The 21,607-nt window shown below is 31.7% G+C and overlaps 1 protein-coding gene and 1 long non-coding RNA gene across 2 annotated transcripts in view; both read left to right on the top strand.

The window, feature by feature from the left end:
• LOC122531879 (oxysterol-binding protein-related protein 2) overlaps nt 1-5,314 on the top strand; it is a 16,996-nt gene extending 11,682 nt beyond the window's left edge. The window contains exons 6-9 of the mRNA XM_043660150.1: nt 805-994; nt 2,578-2,694; nt 3,032-3,249; nt 4,124-5,314. Of these exons, the coding sequence (XP_043516085.1) occupies nt 805-994; nt 2,578-2,694; nt 3,032-3,249; nt 4,124-4,226 (628 nt within the window). The 3' untranslated portion in view covers nt 4,227-5,314. The remainder of the gene's footprint in view (nt 1-804; nt 995-2,577; nt 2,695-3,031; nt 3,250-4,123) is intronic.
• A 7,501-nt stretch (nt 5,315-12,815) lies between these two features.
• LOC122531883 lies at nt 12,816-17,783 on the top strand. Its single transcript, XR_006307416.1, has 3 exons — nt 12,816-13,542; nt 17,304-17,309; nt 17,773-17,783. It is a non-coding gene; the product is annotated as an uncharacterized LOC122531883 (long non-coding RNA).
• Nucleotides 17,784-21,607: the final 3,824 nt, after the last annotated feature.

Raw genomic sequence — 21,607 nt, 5'->3', positions numbered from 1 at the left:
ATTATTATTGAACATATTATTATTGGTATTGAATTTTATTATTATTGAACATATTATTATTGGTATTGAATTTTATTATTACTAAACATATTGTTATTGGTATTGAATTTTATTATTACTGAACATATTGTTATTGGTATTGAATTTTATTATTACTGAACATATTATTATTGGTATTGAATTTTATTATTACTGAACATATTGTTATTGGTATTGAATTTTATTATTACTGAACATATTATTATTGGTATTGAATTTTATTATTATTGAACATATTGTTATTGACATTGAATTTTATTATTATTTGTTATTTTTATTATTATATATTATTTTATCATTATTCATTATTATTATTGTTTATTGAATTTTTCAATTTCGCACAAACGCATAGAGCTCTGTAGTTTATTCATCACCTATTAAAGTCTTCTGAATTTCCAAGACTTCCAAGAGTCGTCAGAATAACGTTAGAAATTACCACTACACGCAGATACAGTCAAATTATCGTGCATTATTAATTTCCAAACGTCCATTTCAGAAGTTGTGAAACCGAAGTTCTAACATCGTTTATTTAAACTACCCACTGTATTTTATTTTACGAAAGTTTCAAATGCCATGTAGTTTTGAAAATGAATGAACTATGTCAGCCTTCCCCTCCCAAAGTTTGGAGAAACTTGCACTGGCACATATACGATGATTGGATCACCTGTGTACTGCATACACGATCAACACGAGTTCGAAAATTTCTTCTATCGACGTTAGAAAATTTCAACTTGAACTGCTTCTTCTTTTTTTTTTTTTTTTTAGAAAAAGGAAGCTGCTGTTCCTTTATGGGAAATGGACGGACAGGATGAAGGTGTGCGATCCGGCGTTGTACGAGGAAGCGTTGGAGAAGGTGAAACGCGAGGCAAAGAGCCCGCAGGGTAGCCCCGGTCACAAGAAGGTCCTCGCGAAATTGCACAGTCTCAAAGTTGGAGCTTTCAAACCCTCTCATCAGGTACTCGAGACGTTAATTACGAACGATATCATGCAGCATCGTAGCGCAAAAATCCTAGTTGTTCAATTTTATTTCGTACCTGCTTCGTATTTTCTTCTGATTTTTTTTTTTTTTTTTTTTTCTCTGACTGTGAGTAACGAGATCAAGATCGAATCAAAAGTGCCAAACTTGAGCAATGTGAGGATAAATTTTTATAACTTTGGTTATTCAGTGGTACTGATTAACTGTTAAGAAATTTAATAAAGGTATAAATTAAATAAATTAATATAATATATTAATTAATAATATCAATTAATATAAATAAATTTAATAAGATTGCTCTCGCGCATTGAAGATTTAATTAGGTAATTAAATTTCCTGGAACCTTGATTTTTTTTTCAACAAAGAAAGAACGAGATGTAATGTGAAATGTAAGTTTTATCCTCGAAAATACACGAATGAAAAATGGAAATGATTCCTGCTCTTTCATGAGAATTTTCTACAACTATAATCAAAGAACAGAAGCACTTCCCACTTTTGGAGTTGCAATTCTTGCAATTACAATTGGTTACATTGTATTATGGATGAAAATTCTGCTTTCCATTCATCGTCTTATCCACTCGACTTTCGAGTGATCGTTCTAAAAGCCAGTTTATATATAGGAGTTCACATGTTGCCCCTATTTTACACTTTTCATTCATTAAAGCCTTGAATATTCAACGACCTCAACGAGTTCCCTTCATGGAAAAAATATCTGGACGTGGAAGAAAGGACTAGCGAATGTTTTACATTATTTATGAATGGTGATTGCCTAGTGTCGTTCTTTAAAAAGAGATGATACTGTTCTACAAATATAAAAGGCGATTTTGCAAACATATCTTCTTTATTTTTTTTATGTTTTTTCTCTGCGAGGAAATGTAATCATCAAAAGATGATAATTAAAAGTTTAACACGTGCATACGTGACCTTGATTGTACAGATACTAAAAATTATCCAATATTGTTAATTAATATTTTATTAATTACCTAAATTGAATATATACATATATATATTAAATGTAATATGTATCAAGTGTCAGTTAACGTAACATAAGATTTATATAATATTTTAAGATTCAATATATACGTAAATGTTTCTTAAATTTTTTCCTTAAAAGAATGCTAATATTTTACATTAATAATATAATATTATAAATAATAATATAATAATAACTATAAATAATATGATATTTTATATTAAATTTTATATTTTTATTATTATATTAAATTTTATATTTTTATTATTATATTATATTATGTTATTATATTAAATTTTATATTTTTATTGTTATATTATATTATATTATTGTATTAAATTTTATATTTTTATTATTATATTATATTATATTATTATATTAAATTTTATATTTTTATTATTATATTATATTATATTATTATATTAAATTATATGATATTTTAGTAAATGTAAATTTAATAGATTACATTTTATTAAATTTACATTCTTTTCTTTTTACATTTTTATATAATTATCATTCATGTTACAATAAAATATTTTATATTCTACATCAAGTAGTTATAAAACAAAATTTGAACAATTGTTTTAAGGACGCAATCGACGATCCATCAGCAAGCATAGACGCGGACGACACTCCAACAGTCGATGACATTCCTGGATCGATTACTCTCTGGGAGGCTTCGCCAAGGCCAACCAACAGTGCAGAAGTAAATCAAACATTTCCGTATTACTCTGCTTAATTCTTTTCAATTTTTATACATTTCCACGGCGAATCTGAATCTATGGAAAAATTGGGCAAAATCCGATAATGGCCAAACTTAAAGTGTATATTATTGGCGTGTTAAAATTTCCGAATTTCTTTAATTAATATATCTATTAATATAGCAAATTTGAGCGTGTGCCAAACAATTCGAGGTAATGTGCCAAAGTCGTGATATCTAACGAACGAAGCGAATTGATTTCCTTTCGCTGTGAAACGTGAAACTCTACCCTCGATCTGCATCAGCGGTGCTATTTTAACATCTCGCCGGATCGATTTTCCAGTATTACCAGTTCACAACGTTCGCCATGTCGTTAAACGAACTGACACCGGAAATGGAAAAGGTTCTATGCCCGACGGACTCGCGACTGAGGCCGGATATTAGGAAATTGGAGAACGGCGATCAAGATGGCGCCGCGGCTGAAAAGACGAGGCTCGAGGAGAAGCAAAGAGAGACGCGCAAAGCGCGCAAGCACAAGAAGGGAGAAGAATGGACGCCCAGGTAACAAACGCGACATAAATAATATAAATGACAAACACGAGAAAGAAATTGAATTCTAGGAAAATATAAACGATTAGATATTTAATTGTGCCCTTGTCATTTCTTCAATTAATTTTCTCTCACTCTCTGTACTAATTCTAAACTTATAAGTCCTAATTTAATTTCCAATAATCTTTGTTATTCTGTGTTTCACTGCAATCGAGAATAGTTTAGATGATATGTAGAATTAATAGAATTTTGTGGAACTTGTGGAACTGATGGAAATGAAAATTTACAAGAGCAATGATGGAAATTGAACTGATTTTTATCGCGTAAAATTGATCGATTTTTGCTCTAGCAATTATCATTTCATATTGGATCGTTCTGTGTAAATAATTTCTGGATATTTCAAAGGGTAATTCCGCTTTCGTGAATGTTTCATCTCCGATACGATGGATCGAAAAAAAAAAAAAAAATTTGGATCAACATTCTGCAACATTTATCAATCAGGATAATGAGTATAATAATAACAGTACAATACACTGGTAATGCTAGTAATAAATGAGTTTGAGAAAACAGTAATTCATTACAATGGAAATTTTAGAAACTCGTCGAATCTAGAGATAATTGCTAGAGCACGAATGTTTTTGTAATTCACTTATGCTCGTACATATGAGACAATAAAATACGACAAAGCCTTCTTTATCTTTGTTCCGCGAATATCTCGATGATCGTTGTATCATAAAATATATTTTACACGACAAAAATATCTACTGGTACGTGAATTGAGCGATACAACATTATGAAAAATAATAATTATAATAGTTATATAAACTCGAGCTACCAATAGAAAGCATTGATTATCCGACAAATGCAAATTCTCTGTGGTTCACAGGTGGTTCCAATTAGGTATGAATCCGTACACGAACCAAATGGACTGGTTATACCACGGCGGCTACTGGGATCGTAACTATGGCAACATGGAAGAAATCTTTTAATAAACGTGGAAAGTTCGAGCGTAATAATCAATTACGCGGCAAAAGTTGAAGGAATTCGCTTGCATGTTCTATACGTACAAGTCGTACGATATATATACGATATAATAATCAAAGTGGTTGTCCTTCGATTCGAATTTTACATCGTTGGTCGATTCGCATACGTTCACAATGATTTGTCTATACAGTCTTGCTCGAAAGTTTCACGATCAAATTACCATACTTTCCTTTTTTCGTCGAAAATTAAGAAAATATTACGTGGTGACAATTCGTTTTAAATCCTCGGTCAGTGTCAATATAGATTCGTTATTAATCTGTTAATGCGTAACAATTCTTTAGAAATTACTGTGACGAATCATTTATATTATTGTTGCCACGAGTATTCGATAACAATAATTTATTGCAAATAACATTTTGAAGTAATCTTCAATTTTTAACTCGGCAATTGCTAATCTCTGTCCGAGAAGAAACTGACAGCAACAAAATGGCCGCATAAATCACGACACGGTACCATTCTAAATATTAAATATTTCGTTAACGATAAAGTGAAAATTCGTGCTACCTGATATACTTAGCAAGCTTACTAAAAAACAAAAAAAAAAAAAAATGTATGCAAACCGAAGATTCACAATCTACACCAAAGTTGTATTAAAAACGGGGAATGATCGTAAGAATTTTGAGCGAGAGTGTGTACGCGAATCAAATGGCACAAAACGCGCAAGCATGACGCGTGTCACAAACATTCCCTTCGAGGACGAAGCGCAGCTTTTCAGAATAAAGAGCAGCAGTTTCTTTCCTGGCGTGGCAGTGCCATCGAGACGACAATTCCAGTTGCACGATCGATCAACGAAAATGGAACCACGCGAGACTCGAGGACAAATAGATGCGAGAAGCGAAACTTTTATACAACGCGCGCAGCTTTACACAGGTACATCGAGTTTATCCTCGACGACGGTGAGATGACGGTACGATGCTGGTTAAAAGTTTTGGAATTAGTCGCATCTCTTGACAATTTAATGTGAATGATCTGCTTGACTTGAAATGAAAATTTCAATATAAATGTTGTTACCAATGCTATCGATATTTAATTAATATTCATTATTATATTGTAGGGGCTGATGCGTTTTGATATCTGCCGATTTCAGAATTTCTTCTATCGCAATTATCGACAGGTCGATGGATTCTAACTTCGATCGAATGGATCGAACTTTAGTTTAAAATTATAATTTTATAATTTTCATAACTATAATATTATAGTTATTAAACTATTCATAAATCAACGGCCCATTAATTTCTCTTCCATTAAACGAACTGTTTCTTGTAATACATACTATTCTTAAAATTATATTTATTAATTATATCGCGCGAGAGAAGTGGCGAGATTCTCGTAGAACTGATTAATTTTCACGTGACAATAAATCAAAAGAAATTAGTCATTTTTCACAGCGCCAATTCTCTGACTACTAAAAAAAAAAAAAAAAAAAAAAACATAAGTTTCATTCGACAATAAATCAAGATATACATTGCAATATTTTACCACGTTGTGCGTCTCAATGAAAATTTATATTTTTGTAAATATAATTTGAGAAACTTGGATATTACAAAGGTATTACACGCTCGCGATATTTATTGTCTAAAAGAATGTCACTTGGGGTCGTTTTCTGTCACGAGCCCTTCAATTCATTTTTCACAGAGTCAAGTTGACTCTTTCTCAAAAAAAATTGCTTGACAATTCCAAACTTCTAACCGACGACGTATCTTCCTCGCACCAGATCACACGAGATCATTCACAGATCCTTTCGATGCGATCCAATAAAAAAAAAAAAAAAAAAAACTCTGTCACTCTAGCTGCGCCACAGAGAGAGACAGAGAGAGAGAGAGGAATAATTATCGAATCTCTAAAGTCCGATCTTCCCTCGAATAGATCGAACCGGACGAGCATGCTTATGCCTCCGTAGAAAAACTCCGTATGCAGGTCGTACGTGCATAGTCTTTTCTTTTTCTTTAGATAATTAAACACGTGCTCTGGTGCTCGATCTTTGAGCACCATCGAGGAACGCGCCATTCGAAGCATACAGAATCGCGGTCGATGGCTACCCTTGTTCAAGTTAAAGTGTTCTATCTATCGTTCGAAAACTGAAAGTATGATTTTTTCCTCCCTGAATTTAAAGGGTTTGACATTTCCTAGAAAAATGTGTATAATCTGCTCGAGTCTTTCTGGATTATTCGATTCTGTTCTTCTCAATTATTTGTTACTCCGTATCGGTAGAATTTACAATTTTGTTAATAACTATTACTTGTAGTATTACTAGTTATTTTTTGTAATAGTTGTATACTAGTTATTAACTAGTTTCACTTGTTTTACTAGCTATTAACTTGTAATAGTTATATATATAGTATTGCTAGTTATTTATTAATAACTATAATATTAATAACTATATATTAACAGTTGTTTATTAATATTATTAATAATATTATAGTTATTTATAATATTATAGTTTAATAACTACAATATTATAGTTATTTATTAATAACTATAATATTAATAACTATATATTAATAGTTATTTATTAATATTATTAATAATATTAATAACTATTATATTATAGTTATTTATTAATAACTGTAATATTAATAACTATATATTAATAGTTATTTATTAATATTATTAATAATATTATAGTTATTTATAATATTATAGTTATTTATTAATAACTATAATATTAATAACTATATGTTAATAGTTATTTATTAATAACTATAATATTAATAACTATATGTTAATAGTTATTTATTAATATTATTAATAACATTATAGTTTAATAACTATAATATTATACTTATTTATTAATAACTATATATTAATAATTATATATATAGTAGTTATTCATTAATAACTATAATTAAGTATTACTAGTTATTCATTAATAACTATAATAAGTATTACTAGTTATTCATTAATAACTATAATATTAATAGTTATTTATTAATATTATTAATAATATTAATAACTATAATATTATATTTATTAATAGTTATATATATAGTATTACCAGTTATTTATTAATAACTACTTACTATTCATTTTATTAATTTAGGACGAATTTAGGAATCTTAAGTCTTAGGCAATGTTAGACAATTAAAAAGGAATCTGAAGTCCAAACGAACGTTTAAAAAGAAACGGGAATTTTTCAAGTTTCCCAACTTAACAGATTTAATAATTCCAGTTCCCACTTTTCTCTTGTTACTTTGATTTTGATCTTTCCTCTTGCATCGCGTCAAAAATCCTAATGACCGTCGCCTAATGTAAATTGCGCAATAGTTTTCTAAAGTCAAAGGAGCCTCATTTGTACTTGCAACGTAACGATGAACGTTTTCTTTTCTCAATCGGTTCTCAATTTCGAGTTCGAGCCGAATCAAAATCACGAGAAACGTCAGACGTTTTAATAAATGAAAACATCGGAGCAGTTCAATTATTTTGTATATTCGAGAAAGGTGCTAGATGGAACATTTTTGTTAAACCACGGGCTTGATGCCTGTCTAGAAAATTCCACGCGCGAGTTGACTCTCTTCGTGAGAACCGGAAGGGGCGGTTAGGTGGTTTCGGTGGCGCGAGGATGTCCAAGCACGAAAGTCCATCCGTTAGTCGATGTTTGCTCTAGATACTGGTGGCGAACGGTATCTAGAGCAAGTTTTTTTATGACACGTACAGATATGCATATATTTACATGTGTGTGTGTGTGTGTGTGTGTGTGTGTGTGTGTGTATGTATGTATGTGTGAAACATGAGAATAATGTTTCGGGACTAATTCGTTTAACGTGTAATTCTGCAAAATTCTACAAAGTCACGCCAACGTTATTACCTTCAGACTAATTTATCTGTGTTATTTTTGATAACCCGAATTCTCTAAAACGTGCACGTCTGCGATCGTCATTAACTTTGGAGCTTTATCATTTATCGCAGACAATCGTGCTCGTTTGTTTCACATAAACGAAACGACTGATTAATCCAGTGATGAATTTACCTCGACGATTAACTTTACGATCAGTAAAATAATTTTTGGCATTTTCATTGCCCAATCGTATTTCAGAAAATTTACTCATCGATTATTATATCGAATTGTATATACGGAATTATTCCCGAAACTTTGTTGCCTTTCTACAAACACACTGCAAATAGGGGAAACACACGCAGAGATCGCCGTTCGATCCTTTTTTCCCAGAAGAAAATCATCGGGAGATCGCAGCGATCGTATCTTTCTCAGCACACGAAACGAAGTGTTCACACGATTACACGTAGCCACCAGATCACTTCTGACACACTCTATTTTTATAACGAAAGTGGATTAAACGAGGAAGCGGGGATTTCTTCGACACGTACGTTAGTTTTCACCGATAGGTTTCTGTAAATACATATATACAGCGAAACTGTACCATACACTTGTAACTAAATATCTAACGATTCAGGAGGATTGTTACGGATGATGTTCAAGTTAGCTGAAAATAGTCGGTTTCAAGCATCCGGGCAAGGATTTTTTCAACCACTGCATCGAACGAGCAATAAATTAACCAGTAATCAGATTGATGTTCTCGCGTTAGATCGTTTGGCTTATATGCTTTCGTTAACGTCTCTTAGGTGTTAGATTGTCTGGCTCTGTTCAGAAGTTTTTGAGTTTCGTTCGATTGATCATACGTGTAGATTCATTGATCAAATCCTATAAATTTGAGCTGAATCTCTTCCCAATAATCGAATCTTCAGTACTACAGTAATTTGTCAAGACAAAATTGATAAATGTACAGTTCAGATAACAGAACCAACACCAGCGATTTTGATAGTTCAAACTCGTATAGATATACAGAAATAAACGACAATTACAGAAGCTGTTACGTGAAATTCACTTCAATATATTTTTCTTCTTAATTATCTTCTTAGGTAATAAATAAATTCATGATTCTCGAGTTCTCCAATAATTTTAATTGTATCGTTCGAAACTCCATAAATGGAAATGAAGAGAAACACAGACAGAAGCTGTTACGCGAAATTCACTTCAATATATTTCTTCTTAATTATCTTCTTAGGTAATAAATAAATTCATGATTCTCGAGTTCTCCAATAATTTTAATTGTATCGTTCCAAAACTCCATAAATGGAAATGAAGGGAAACACGACAATTTTTAATAAATCTGTCTTCTCGTAATGAGGAGAATCAGTTTCTGAGAGAGACTCATCGTTTCACATCGCAATTAAAAAAACGCCACGATGAAATATCTACAGATGAAAGTCGTACTGATATTAAATTTGAGAAAGTGAAGTTTCACAGAAGTGGGAATTCTTGAATTTTATATATTAATCTTTTAATTAAATGAAAAGAGATCGTTCGAAAGGCAGGAGGAAAATTATTGCTTCCTTTTTTTTTTTTTTCTTCAATAAAAATTCTTCCCTACGCGTATGATCAACTGATTAACCATCGTATACAGAATTGAATTCTTTGAAACAGCGTGAGATAGCTTGACTCAAAGTTTAGAAACAGCATAGGTCAAATCATTCGATACTCAACGGTGCCAACACAGAGATAAAACATGCTAATTGCTAATATATATATATAGTCGTACATAACGTATTCACACGTCCTCTGCCAGTTTCACCAGTGCATAAATAAGAGTTTATCTCGGCTTATCGTTAGCGTTTAACTGTCGTCCGGCCGTGTTAGTGATTGCGGTTTGCTAAAGATTCGCGATACACATATATGTGGACATTTAGGCCAGTACGAGTTTAAAGAAAAAAAAAAAAAAAAAAGAAAATACGTGCATCGCTTCTGAGAAGCTGACATCCACGTCTTGAGACTTTTGCACATTGCTGAGGCACGTTACGATGCATGCATTCACGAGACACGTGCCACGATCGCAATAATTGCGTGCCAATAATTTGCATTACCTTGTAATTGCCGATTTTTTTTCAATTAACGAGCATCAATAAAATAACTTGTGACCGATGCAAGAGATCAAGATCACTTAGTTGGTGAGCAAAGTTTCATAGAATAATGAAAAGTAGAGCCAGCTCGTTCAACGTCAAGCAGAATTATTAATTTTAACTTTTTAATAGCGTGCTTGGACAAGAATTTTGCAGGCACGCTGTTTCAATGTCGCGTGACAAACTAAAAAGAATCGATCATTGATGCAGGTTTCGCGAAACCTGAGTGTGTATCGATACGTGCATCGTAACATGTTTCAGCGTGTACAAGGGTTTTTTGGAGTTTGTCGTATAAAAATCATCTAAATGTGTTGCTTCATAGAGGATCCTATTATCGCGAGTGCAACTTTGACGAGACATTTTTGCCATACGTCACACCGATTGATAGATGTACACGTGTATTGCGATTATATGTATGTATTTCATAAATCCTTCGAATCTAATCATCTGGTTCCCTTGTGTTATTTATCGAGTACATGATTCACAATGTTTCACGATCATTCTTGTTTTGTGAATGAAATTCAACTGATTGCAACACCTTGTGGAGAGAGTGATACATGAGGTAGTTTGTACATGTATATATTATATTATTGGCCAGCTGTGTAATTGCTACCTAGCTTTAGAAGAGATGATAACGATATGTCTAAAATTAAGATACTGTTCAATGCATATTTCATTGAAGAATTTTAATATAATTTTGGAGTGTGTGTATAAAGTTGGGCAAAGTTTTATTCGAATGGAACTAAGGAACAAAATTTTTACCTGCTGGTGATAAATATTTCGATCGAAGCAGAATTTATTCGAGCAAGAATAATATACGTTCGTGTAAGAACAATTAGCAACAAAGTGAGTTGTTGGTACAAGAACAAAAAATTTAGTTTTATTTATTCGAATAATCATCTGAAATGAGTAAACATCTATTCGAATAATAGGCCCAACCTTGTTGTACACAATGTAAAAGTTTTTGAAATTAATTTCACAAAAATTTTCACGTCGCCGTAAAAACTTCTACGCCGTTGCTATTTTGTTAAACTTGTCAAATTTCTAACGATAGTTTCAAACTTTTGATTTCTCGTCTGCGGTTCGTATAATGTATATGAACAGGGGCAGACGAATTAATAGATCTTCGGCTAATGATACATTGAAATGAAATGTGATACTTAATAACGATAACATTAATTTTGAACTAAAGTCAATTGTTCCATCATTGTCGCGTAGACGCAGAAGAAAAGTAACGTTGTTGAAAAAAAAAAGAACACACCGGTAAGATAGTCTCTACATCACAGCACATAGTACTCAACAGTATTACCGCGAAATGGAAAGAAAAAATAATAATGATAAAAGAAACAGTATTACGCATAGATTGTACGCACTTATAGGAATTGATCTCTGCGTAATAAAGAACGTTCTTTACGCTTTTCTGTACGATCGTTCCGATCCATACACCATGAGCGCGAATTGTCATTGTATTAGATATTAAGAACAGAGAAATACGACGAGTATATATCCTGAAAAGCGCCATAATTATTTAGAGCTACACCACCGGGCTCACGGGCTGTAGAATATTATTGTAATTTATGTTGCATAGGCAAATGTACGTATCTGTACATAGATAAATAGCTATTAGAAATAAATGTTGTAAAGAAAGACCTCACTTTTCGTCGACTATATTCCAAATATACACACCCTTGGTATTATTGACGGTTAAATAATCAATTAATTAGTAATGTATTAATCAATTAATAATCAAGTAACGTAATCAATCAATGTATATAAAAATACTATATAAAATACTATAATTTGAAAAATAAAAACTTCATATAAAATACTATAATTTGAAAAATGAAAACTTCGTCGGAAATAAGAATCGAAATTAAAGTTGAAAATTATAATTTCGTTAGTGAATGTTAAAGGCAATGATTGTCTCATACTATACGCACGTGTTAGATATTAGTGACCTATAACCTAATCTATTTTGAAATTTCATTAATGCTATAACAAGACTCGAGCATTACGATTACGCTAGCAAAGTTTGAAACAAACTTGAAAACACACGTGTGTATAGAAGCTACAGGATGTTCGATGCGAACGTACGATGAAATTGTAAGCGTTTAAAACAGTAAATTATCCATTGTGCGAAGAAAATTTTCCCGTAACAGCTGTTCAGGTATACGTTTACGAGGCCATTACTGTGACACACAACAGTGCACTGTTTTACCATTACATCGACTTTGCGTTATGTACTTACTTTCGCAAAAGCCGCGGGAACGTCGCCAGAAATTCAAACGGGGTTTCGCGCGCATCTTGGTTCGCGATTGGCCGCTTGGCGGCGCCACTCGCCGACTGTTTCCAATATGGCCGCGGTGCCGTTCCTCAGACGTGATTCGGAAGGAATCGATCTCGGTTCGACAGCGGTGAACACGTCACGGCAGGTCTCGTCTTGGCAAGTTTTCGCGGAAAAACGTGCGCGTACTTCTACCTCGTCGATTATACGCGAGTGGTGGACCGTTGTGCCAGCGGCAGAGAGCATCCACGTAGACGCGTCGATTCGACAAAATGAGCAACGTACCAACAGGTGAGATCATTGACGCCAGTTTTCTTTTTCTTTCCCTTCTCTCGTTTCTGATTTTCGTCCCGTGAGAACACGTATCCCGCGTGACACGTTGCCAATTACGAACATCCTCCGCTCTCGAGGCGTACGCAGACCGTAAATAACACAGTATTTCCAGTTAGAACGTGTAACCAGCGCGAACTACTTTTTTTTCCTCTCTCCAACGATCTCGCCGCCTTGGAAACTTATCGTTCAACTTATCTCGCGATCGATCCTGCGATAATCGCGCGATAATATCGTTCCGAGTATCGCTGAACGTTAGTCGTTCTCGAGATCGGCGTTCGAAAACTTTTACGCCGAGCATTTCGCGTTTTACGTGACTCGGTCTTTCATTTTCTTTTTTTCTTTTTTTTGTTTTTTCTTGTTGTTTACACATGGTGCGCGTGATACGTGTTTATCGCGAGATGTTGATGACGCGTTCGAGGACACCGTTCGAGCGATTGTTGCCCTAACCTCTTCGATCACACGAGAAAATACATGACATACGTATATACGTGTACACGTATATCGGTGTGCGTTGTTCTGATCTCGCAGCGCACGTTAATCGCGTTAACGTGATTAGAATTTGTCCAGCCTTTGTTTAGAGGCGGCCTCTGACTAGAAACGAGAGCGCGTGATTGATTCGTACGTGAACGACCGTTATGTAAATCCACCGTTAGCCAACGCATTTGCCGGGGGAAAATTGAAATTGATTGGAAAAATGCGTTCGTGCTGTTTGAACGATATTGAACTTGCACGTCTCTTCTTGCTCATGTGTTTCACGTTTGTTATCAACATTGTTTAACGAGTAAGTACACGTTTCCATTCGCATCGCTGAGTGAAATATGCGTAACACAATGCAGATTGTAACATTTCACCCTTAGTAATTATATATTATAAGTAGGAGGTTATAAAAGGTAATGATATTTAAGTGATGATAGGCAAAGGTCGTCACTAATATCGTGTGTCACCCGTGCAGTAATATCATCCTCATTAACGTAGCTTTTTATCGCAAAAATTATCAATCACACTTGCCCGTAATATAGTTATATCCTTTTTAATGTTCAACGCGTGTCCTCGCTGATGAAATGTGAGAATTTCATGAGATTCATGTCTTTTAGTCCCTTTTAGTCAACATTTGGCACAAGTTATTTTTTCATCTTTGCAAAATTGTAGGTTTAATATTTTCGGGAACTTGTGGACAAATATAAAAATACATTAGGATTTATATAAAATGATAGAATAGAATAGAAAATTGCATAATAATGATAAGAAGTACAAGATTGCATAAATATTTTCAGTGTGACGACTACTTTTTTTTATAATTAATAATTTTCCACTAGTTTGAATGACTCTCAATTTTTATTTCAGTTTTAAGTAATTTTTAATCTGTTGAATAAATTTGAAACAAAAAGGAAGTATTACTTTCCTTAATTTAATAGTTTTAAATCCATGAAAAATATTTTCAATAATATATGAAAAATATGATTTATTTTTATGTTGTTTTATACTTTCAAACTATGTATTTAGTTCTAGATATTATAGTATATATTTATTAAATACTACTGTTAAGTTTTAAAACTATCCTGAATGTTATAAAGTTAGTATTAAAAATATCTCAGATAAACGTACAACAAAAATATCATTAGAAATATTATAATATAATATCTCAGGTAAACAGCAGAAATTAGGATCATTATAAAGAAGATAGATAAAAGAGAATCATATTAGCAGTATGATATGTACTAGAAATATTCTACTTGTTCTAGGTCCAATATTGTGTTAATGTAGTATTTCATTTTCCAGTCGACTGGCTTTTGACTATCAAATTCTATTTTGGACATTGAATCTATCAATAAAAATTCTAGGGTTTCGCGTAATATTCTTTTTAGTACCTGTAATTTTAATTTTATGATAAAGCACTGCTTGGTAGCACTCAGTGGGTTAACGTGTGACGACTACATTTCTTTATAACTAATAATTTTCTACTAGTTTGAATGACTCCCAATTTTTATTTCAGTTTTAAGTAATTTTTAATCTGTTGAATAAATTTGAAACAAAAAGGAAGTATTACTTTCCTTAATTTAATAGTTTTAAATGCATGAAAAATATTTTCAATAATATATGAAAAATATGATTTATTTTTATATTGTTTTATACTTTCAAACTATGTATTTAGTCCTAGATATTATAGTATATATTTATTAAATACTACTGTTAAGTTTTAAAACTATCCTGAATGTTATAAAGTTAGAGTTAGTATTAAAAATATCTCAGATAAACGTACAGCAAAAATATCATTAGAAATATTATAATATAATATCTCAGGTAAACAGCAGGAATTAGGATCATTATAGAGAAGATATATAAAAGAGGATTATATTAGCATGACATATACTAGAAATATTCTACTTGTTCTAGGTCCAATATTGTGTTAATGTAGTATTTCATTTTCCAGTCGACTGGCTTTTGACTATCAAATTCTATTTTGAACATTGAATCTATCAATAAAAATTCTCGGGTTTCGCGTAATATTCTTTTTAGTACCTGTAATTTTAATTTTATGATAAAGCACTGCTTGGTACTCAATTGGTTAACGTGATTTACAAATATTTTACGTAATGCACACATTTTTTATTCAAAAAGAATTTCATAACAGCATATATATATATATATATATATATATATATATATACATACATTTTAATATTTAACATTTCAAATTTGATTTTTCACCGGAATAATTTTAAAAAAATTGATATCAAGGACACCAGAAACCGGAATAAGGAATATAGGAATATACATCGTATTGTGAATCCATTTCGTTCCTTAATTATTCACTCTTAGCATCGTGAAAGATTCACGAGCTGTCCGATGCACGGCGAATCCCCGATGGTGAAACTAATCCCCGCGGGTTTATAGAAATTATAGGATTTTCGCGGAATACCTATTTTCGCGATCTACGTCAAATATTAACAAGACCCACGCCTTTATCTTTCACGTGCTCGCATTAACGATCACCCTATTTTCAATACAAATATTTCACCGCATAAACCGCTCAGAAGCGGAAGTATCGCGTCGAATGATTTACGCGAAACGCCTGCAGTTTTCCGCGAATCAGTCGGGCGACGAACTCCTATTGCGCAAACAAACGAGTACCAAGTTTTGTGTTTCATTTAAGAACATTTGACGAGTATCAGTTTTGTATATTTTATTGAAGAAATAATTAACCGAGTACCGATTTTTATATTTTTGTTTAGGGATATTCAACGAGTATCAAGTTCTATATTTTATATGTTTAACGAAATTTTATTTGATATTCAACGAAATATTGACGAAACAATCGAGTACCAATTTTGTCGTCTTATTTAACAATTTGCTGTGTTTTTATTTTTGAACGAAATGTTAACATAACCGTTTGGACATTTTATTTTGTGCAACATGTAATATTTATGTTAAATTTCAGTGAATGGAATTGATGTGAATTTCACCAAAAGTATTAAAAATATTAAGATATACAATACATTATATATATATATATATAATTTACTTAATATACTTAAAATATTAAATATAAATATATATATATAATTATTATAAATTATATATATTGTAATTATTATAAATATATATATTTATTATAAATTATATATATTATAATTATTATAAATATATATAATGTACTTATTATTAGAATATTAAGTATATTATATATTATATATATATATATAATGTATTGTATATCTTAATATTCTTAGTATATTAAGTACATTATATATTTATATATTTATAATTATTATAAATTATATACATATAATTATTATATAATATATACATATACATACATACACACGTGGAGAATATTTTTTATTGAAAAATGGGAAGAAAAATTTTCCTTTTTCATTGAAAAACAGGGAGAAGAATTTTTATAAGCTCATTTCATCTTGTACAAGCGAGAAATCTTTATTAAGAACACGATACACAGGAGAAAGTCGCAAGAGTTGGGATGATGTCGACCATGGTGTCGTGTTCGCGGAAATCGCGTCGCGCGGTCTTTCTTTCTGGTTGCGATGCAATATCGCCAGGTGAAAAAGTGCTTTGTACAGTTATTCGTGCTTGATTCTCGTGTGTCAGAGAGGCTCGGATCAATTTTAATCCGCGCTCGAATTTCGTTCGAACGCGATTCTTTCCGAACAGTGCACCATTTTTTAGTCGATCGACCTCGGTCGTGTTACCGCATTCGTTTGCTAGTTCTCTGTAAATAATTCAATAAATATAAACTGCTCCACTTTTCATATCTTTTTCTTGACCAATTGTTGGATCATTTCGTAAAAATTTCGCGTAATTTTTCTCAGAATTCTGTGTGCTTTGTTTTAATCTGTCTAAATGCAATTCTTTTCAAGCTGACTGCGTTCGAAATAATGTTTCAAATACAATTTGTTCTGTTTCGAATAATTTAGTGCAGTTAGTTTGTTTTTTTTTTTTTTTTTTTTTGGATAATATGAAGATCAATAATAAGATCTATGTACGTCGAAAAATTACCAGTTTAGGAGATACTTCAACTTTAATTAAATCTAATATAAAATCCAGTATGATAATTGCATGTTTGTAAATTGAAATTGGACACTCCGTACATATTCAGTATGCTATTATTCGACACTGAAAGATACAATAATTCATACTGCTTGACTTCAAAATTTTCAACTGAGTTTCATTTTATTATTGATCTCTTGTCCAAGGGAATAGAAGAAACGGAGAATAACTAAGTATCTTACGTAAGGAATATCGCAGATATTTTGAAAGCAGCAACGTTTGTCGAAGAAACACACTGAGAGATCTGCGCGTTATTTATAACTCCTTTTCTTTCAGATTAAAAGGCTTTATCTCTTTTATATTTTATAAAGTTACGTAAGACTCCTGCTTTATACGTACTTGGAATCGCAAAGAAAATAATTGGTTATGTATACACAAACCTCACAATAACTGAGAGCTTGTATCAACCATTATTCCTTCAGCTTGTTTTATATACATATATATATATGTGCATTACGAAATATGTTGTTAGGTTGTTCCATAATAATTCTTTTATCATGCACGTTCCCACGTTACTCGTAACTACTTTATTAAAGCAATAATTTTATTTACTAGTAATTGATTATTCTACCGTTTGGATTTTGTCTGCATATGTTTATTATTATTTTATTTCATTGCCTAGTATTGTTTTATCGAATTAAAGTGCGCCACTGAAAATGTAGAATTATTGCAAGTTGTGCTTTCACTATGTTATATAAAAAAAGTGATAACTCTCATTCTCTTCAGTTCATCGATAGCTCGTCTATCTTTCGTATCGTCATCAATTTCGAGAACGAAATTCAGAACAATATTCCCATACCTTATTAAGAAACTTCCTTAAGACGATAGTAAAAGAGAAACTTAGAATTTTCATTTAACAAAAAAACGTAGTGTCATTGCAAAGCTGCAAAATACAAAAGCACAATGATCAATCGTTCATTCGTTAAAAATTATTATTTGCCGAGAAATATTTAAACGCTAATGTAATTTTATTAGATTGCTAAACATGAATAAAACTGTTCATTCGTCACATCTTCCGACGATGAATTGATTTTTCAGTTTCACAAGCACCGGTAAATTCACCGAACGAACGTATTTCTTCGACCTTTATTTAGAAATCAAATAAGAAAATGCGCGACTCGATTCTTCCACGATTGCTCGAGTTGGTTCTAATTTTAGCCAGGTGTGACGTTTCATTATGCAAAGAACGTATTGTATCTTCTCGTTTTCTTTTTTTTTTCATCTCTCTGCACCTGCATAAATAAGGTAAAAGTGAAAGTCAATGACACTCGCTGACTCGTAATCTGAATTCCAGTGTAATTGCTTCCAGTCAATGAACGATTGCAGAAACCTTTGTTAGAAGTAATTACTAGAGTTAGAATTTCAGTAACAGATTTGCAAGTTTAGTTTGCAAGGTTTCACTCGATCGCGTGCTTCCATTTAAACGATCATATCTCAGTGTACACAGTTGCACGAATCTTTTTTTTTTTTTTTTTTTTTTTTTTTTAGCAACTGATAACCGATTGTTCTTCCAACGCGAAGAAATTACAAATGAAACTGTGTTGAGAGTAATTTTGTGATTAATTGACTTACTGGAACATATAGAATTTCCAAAATATACTTTTCAAATTATTTTCAATGGAAATAAACCTGCCATGAAAATTCGTACGCATGAATTGTAATAAAGGCCGAGTGAGAACAAAATTTTTGCAGAAAAATAGTTTTAAAGTTCAATCTTCGGATGAAATCCAAATCCAATCTAATCTACAATTTCTAGTATGTTTCTTCAACAGTAAAATGAAATTCAGTCGTAGAAAGCTTAAAAAATTTCGAAAATGTCACTCGTTCTAGTATAGTTGAAGAATTCAAGTTCTATTTATAGTTAAAGAATTGAAGCTGCTTTCTCGGTTAAGTCTGTACTTCAATGTCAACCGGAAACACATCGTTTCGGCTGCCATATTGAACTCGTCTGTAACCAAATTCAATAAATCACGTCAGTGGAAATGGGTCTTATCGGATCGATATTTGCAGTGAAATAATTACATTTTTAATTGATTTAATATCAGTATATTTTCGAACGATCGGTCATTTTATGCGAGGATTATTACGATAGTCAGCCGTTAACCTTGAAGTTCCTGTTTGCCGAGAGAGGGCCGTATTTAGAACTTCATCGGACTGAAAGAAACGAACGAACCGGTTCCGTGTAGATTCCGTTTCTATCAAACTTTATACTTACACTCAGGATACTGAAAACACGCGTGCAATCTCCCTTATTACGTTTCCTGCATTATTTGGTAATAATTGTTGTGTTAAGTATTTATAACGTAGAATTTAATCTAAAATTATTAATTTCATCTTCACTCGGTTATTTTGCTTAGAAAATCAATTCAAGTATGATTTTTTTTAAAATTCTATTTGCAACGTATATATCTTTTTTGAAGTGTTTGAAATAGATGAATTATGTGGTGCATGGGAATTATTTAATCGTTGGTGACCAGTCTTGAAGTAGAATTAACGTTGAGTTCAGAAATTTTCAGGTTATTCGTTACAAAAGAAGAAAGATATAATAAAAAAAAGTTATTGGTAGAAAAGTTGATCTACTTTCTAGATATTGTATAAAATTGGGTGGAATATTTTCCACCTGCGACATTTATTACATTTGTTTATCCTTGTTGCATTCTTTAATTTGTTCCTCGAAGTTAATTCTTTAGTTCAAGCAACTCCATAGTGAAATTTGATATTTTGTTTCTTTCGTTAATTTTTATTGTGCGCGACTGTAATTTAGTTTCAATCAAAATAAAATCATAGTGAAACTTCATATTTTCTTCCTTGAATCTAGCAACAACTTTCTATAAGTGAGAAACGAGTGTTCTCCTGTTTGAAATTATTTTTATACAGTGAAAAAAAAATAAGAAATATATAGTTACACAAGCGTAACTCGCTTTCACTCACCGCTGATGCTATCAATTTTGCAATAACAATTTTATGTAATTAAAGAAGTTCTTCCTGGCTGGTAGATACTTTTCATTTATACTTTTATACGCTGCCAAGAGCTGGGGTCAACGAACTATCGAAGATTCCGTTCCGTCATCCTCATCCAACGAGATCCTTGGCTTATACTTTTTTCCTTTATGCTCAATCCACTTTTTTTTTTTTTTTATCATCGAGAGATATCCTTTAGTATATAATCGTACGCTGAATCGGTCACGGTGAAATTAAAAGCACTTGTCAAGTATTAAAAATAAAGAAAAATATATTTAATTATGGAACATTGTTCTTCCATGATTGTTCAATGTCGGTCGAATTCTTATCTACTTATGCAATGTTGCGTGACGCGAGAAACCGGAGAAAGGAAAATAGTACAATCGACTTATCGAGTAATAGTGGAGTCAACAATTTGTTTGCTTCATGCACGAAATATATACATATATATATAGAGAGAGAGTTATGGACAAAATTGAGTGGACAGGTAATGGAAATAGATATGAATTAAGTTTAGCCAAAGTGGTACTATTATTATGTACCTAAATTTTATATATTATATATCTTTATGTTACATAGATTATTTAGCGAATGATTGAAATTAATATTTACATTTGTATTGAAATAAGATATACTTAAAGAAAAACTTGGCTGATTCTCGAGGGACAAAGATAAGTGGACATGTAATAAAATATATGAGAAAAATAAAATTAATATTTAGTATGTTTACGTTGTTTGCCTTGGAGTAACGAAACAAACGAGTGTCCATTTATTTTTGTCCCTCGACAATCTGCTAATATCTTGTTTCAACACCAATGTAAATATTAACTTCAATCATTCGCTAAATAATCTATGTACCATATAAGATATATAATATATAAAACTTAAGTACGTAATAACAGTACCACTTTGGCTAAACTTAATTCATCTATCTATCTATTTCCATTACCTGTCCATTCAATTTTGTCCATAACTGTATATAGTAATAAACATGGAAATACAATCACATTTAAATTTGAAATTGAACACATATCAGAAATATTAGATATTTAGTTACTAGCAATAAGCAAATATTAGATATATTTGTTTAAATTGTTAATAGAGAGCATAGAAGTGAGTTTGATCACTAGATTGCAGATCTTGGTGCAATTTCATATTCTTCCAAAGACAATTTCAAAAACAAAATCAAATGAGGTAGAAAGGTAGAATTTATATTTGTTTTCAAATGTTATAACCAGATTGCGAATTTGAGAATGTAGTTAAAAAATA

Source organism: Frieseomelitta varia, unplaced genomic scaffold (assembly GCF_011392965.1).
Source record: "Frieseomelitta varia isolate USP_RPSP 00005682 unplaced genomic scaffold, Fvar_1.2 scaffold_421, whole genome shotgun sequence".
NCBI classification, from domain to species: Eukaryota; Metazoa; Arthropoda; class Insecta; order Hymenoptera; family Apidae; genus Frieseomelitta; species Frieseomelitta varia.
Note: the sequence above shows the minus strand (reverse complement) of the source record. Positions and strands in the feature narration are given on the sequence as shown.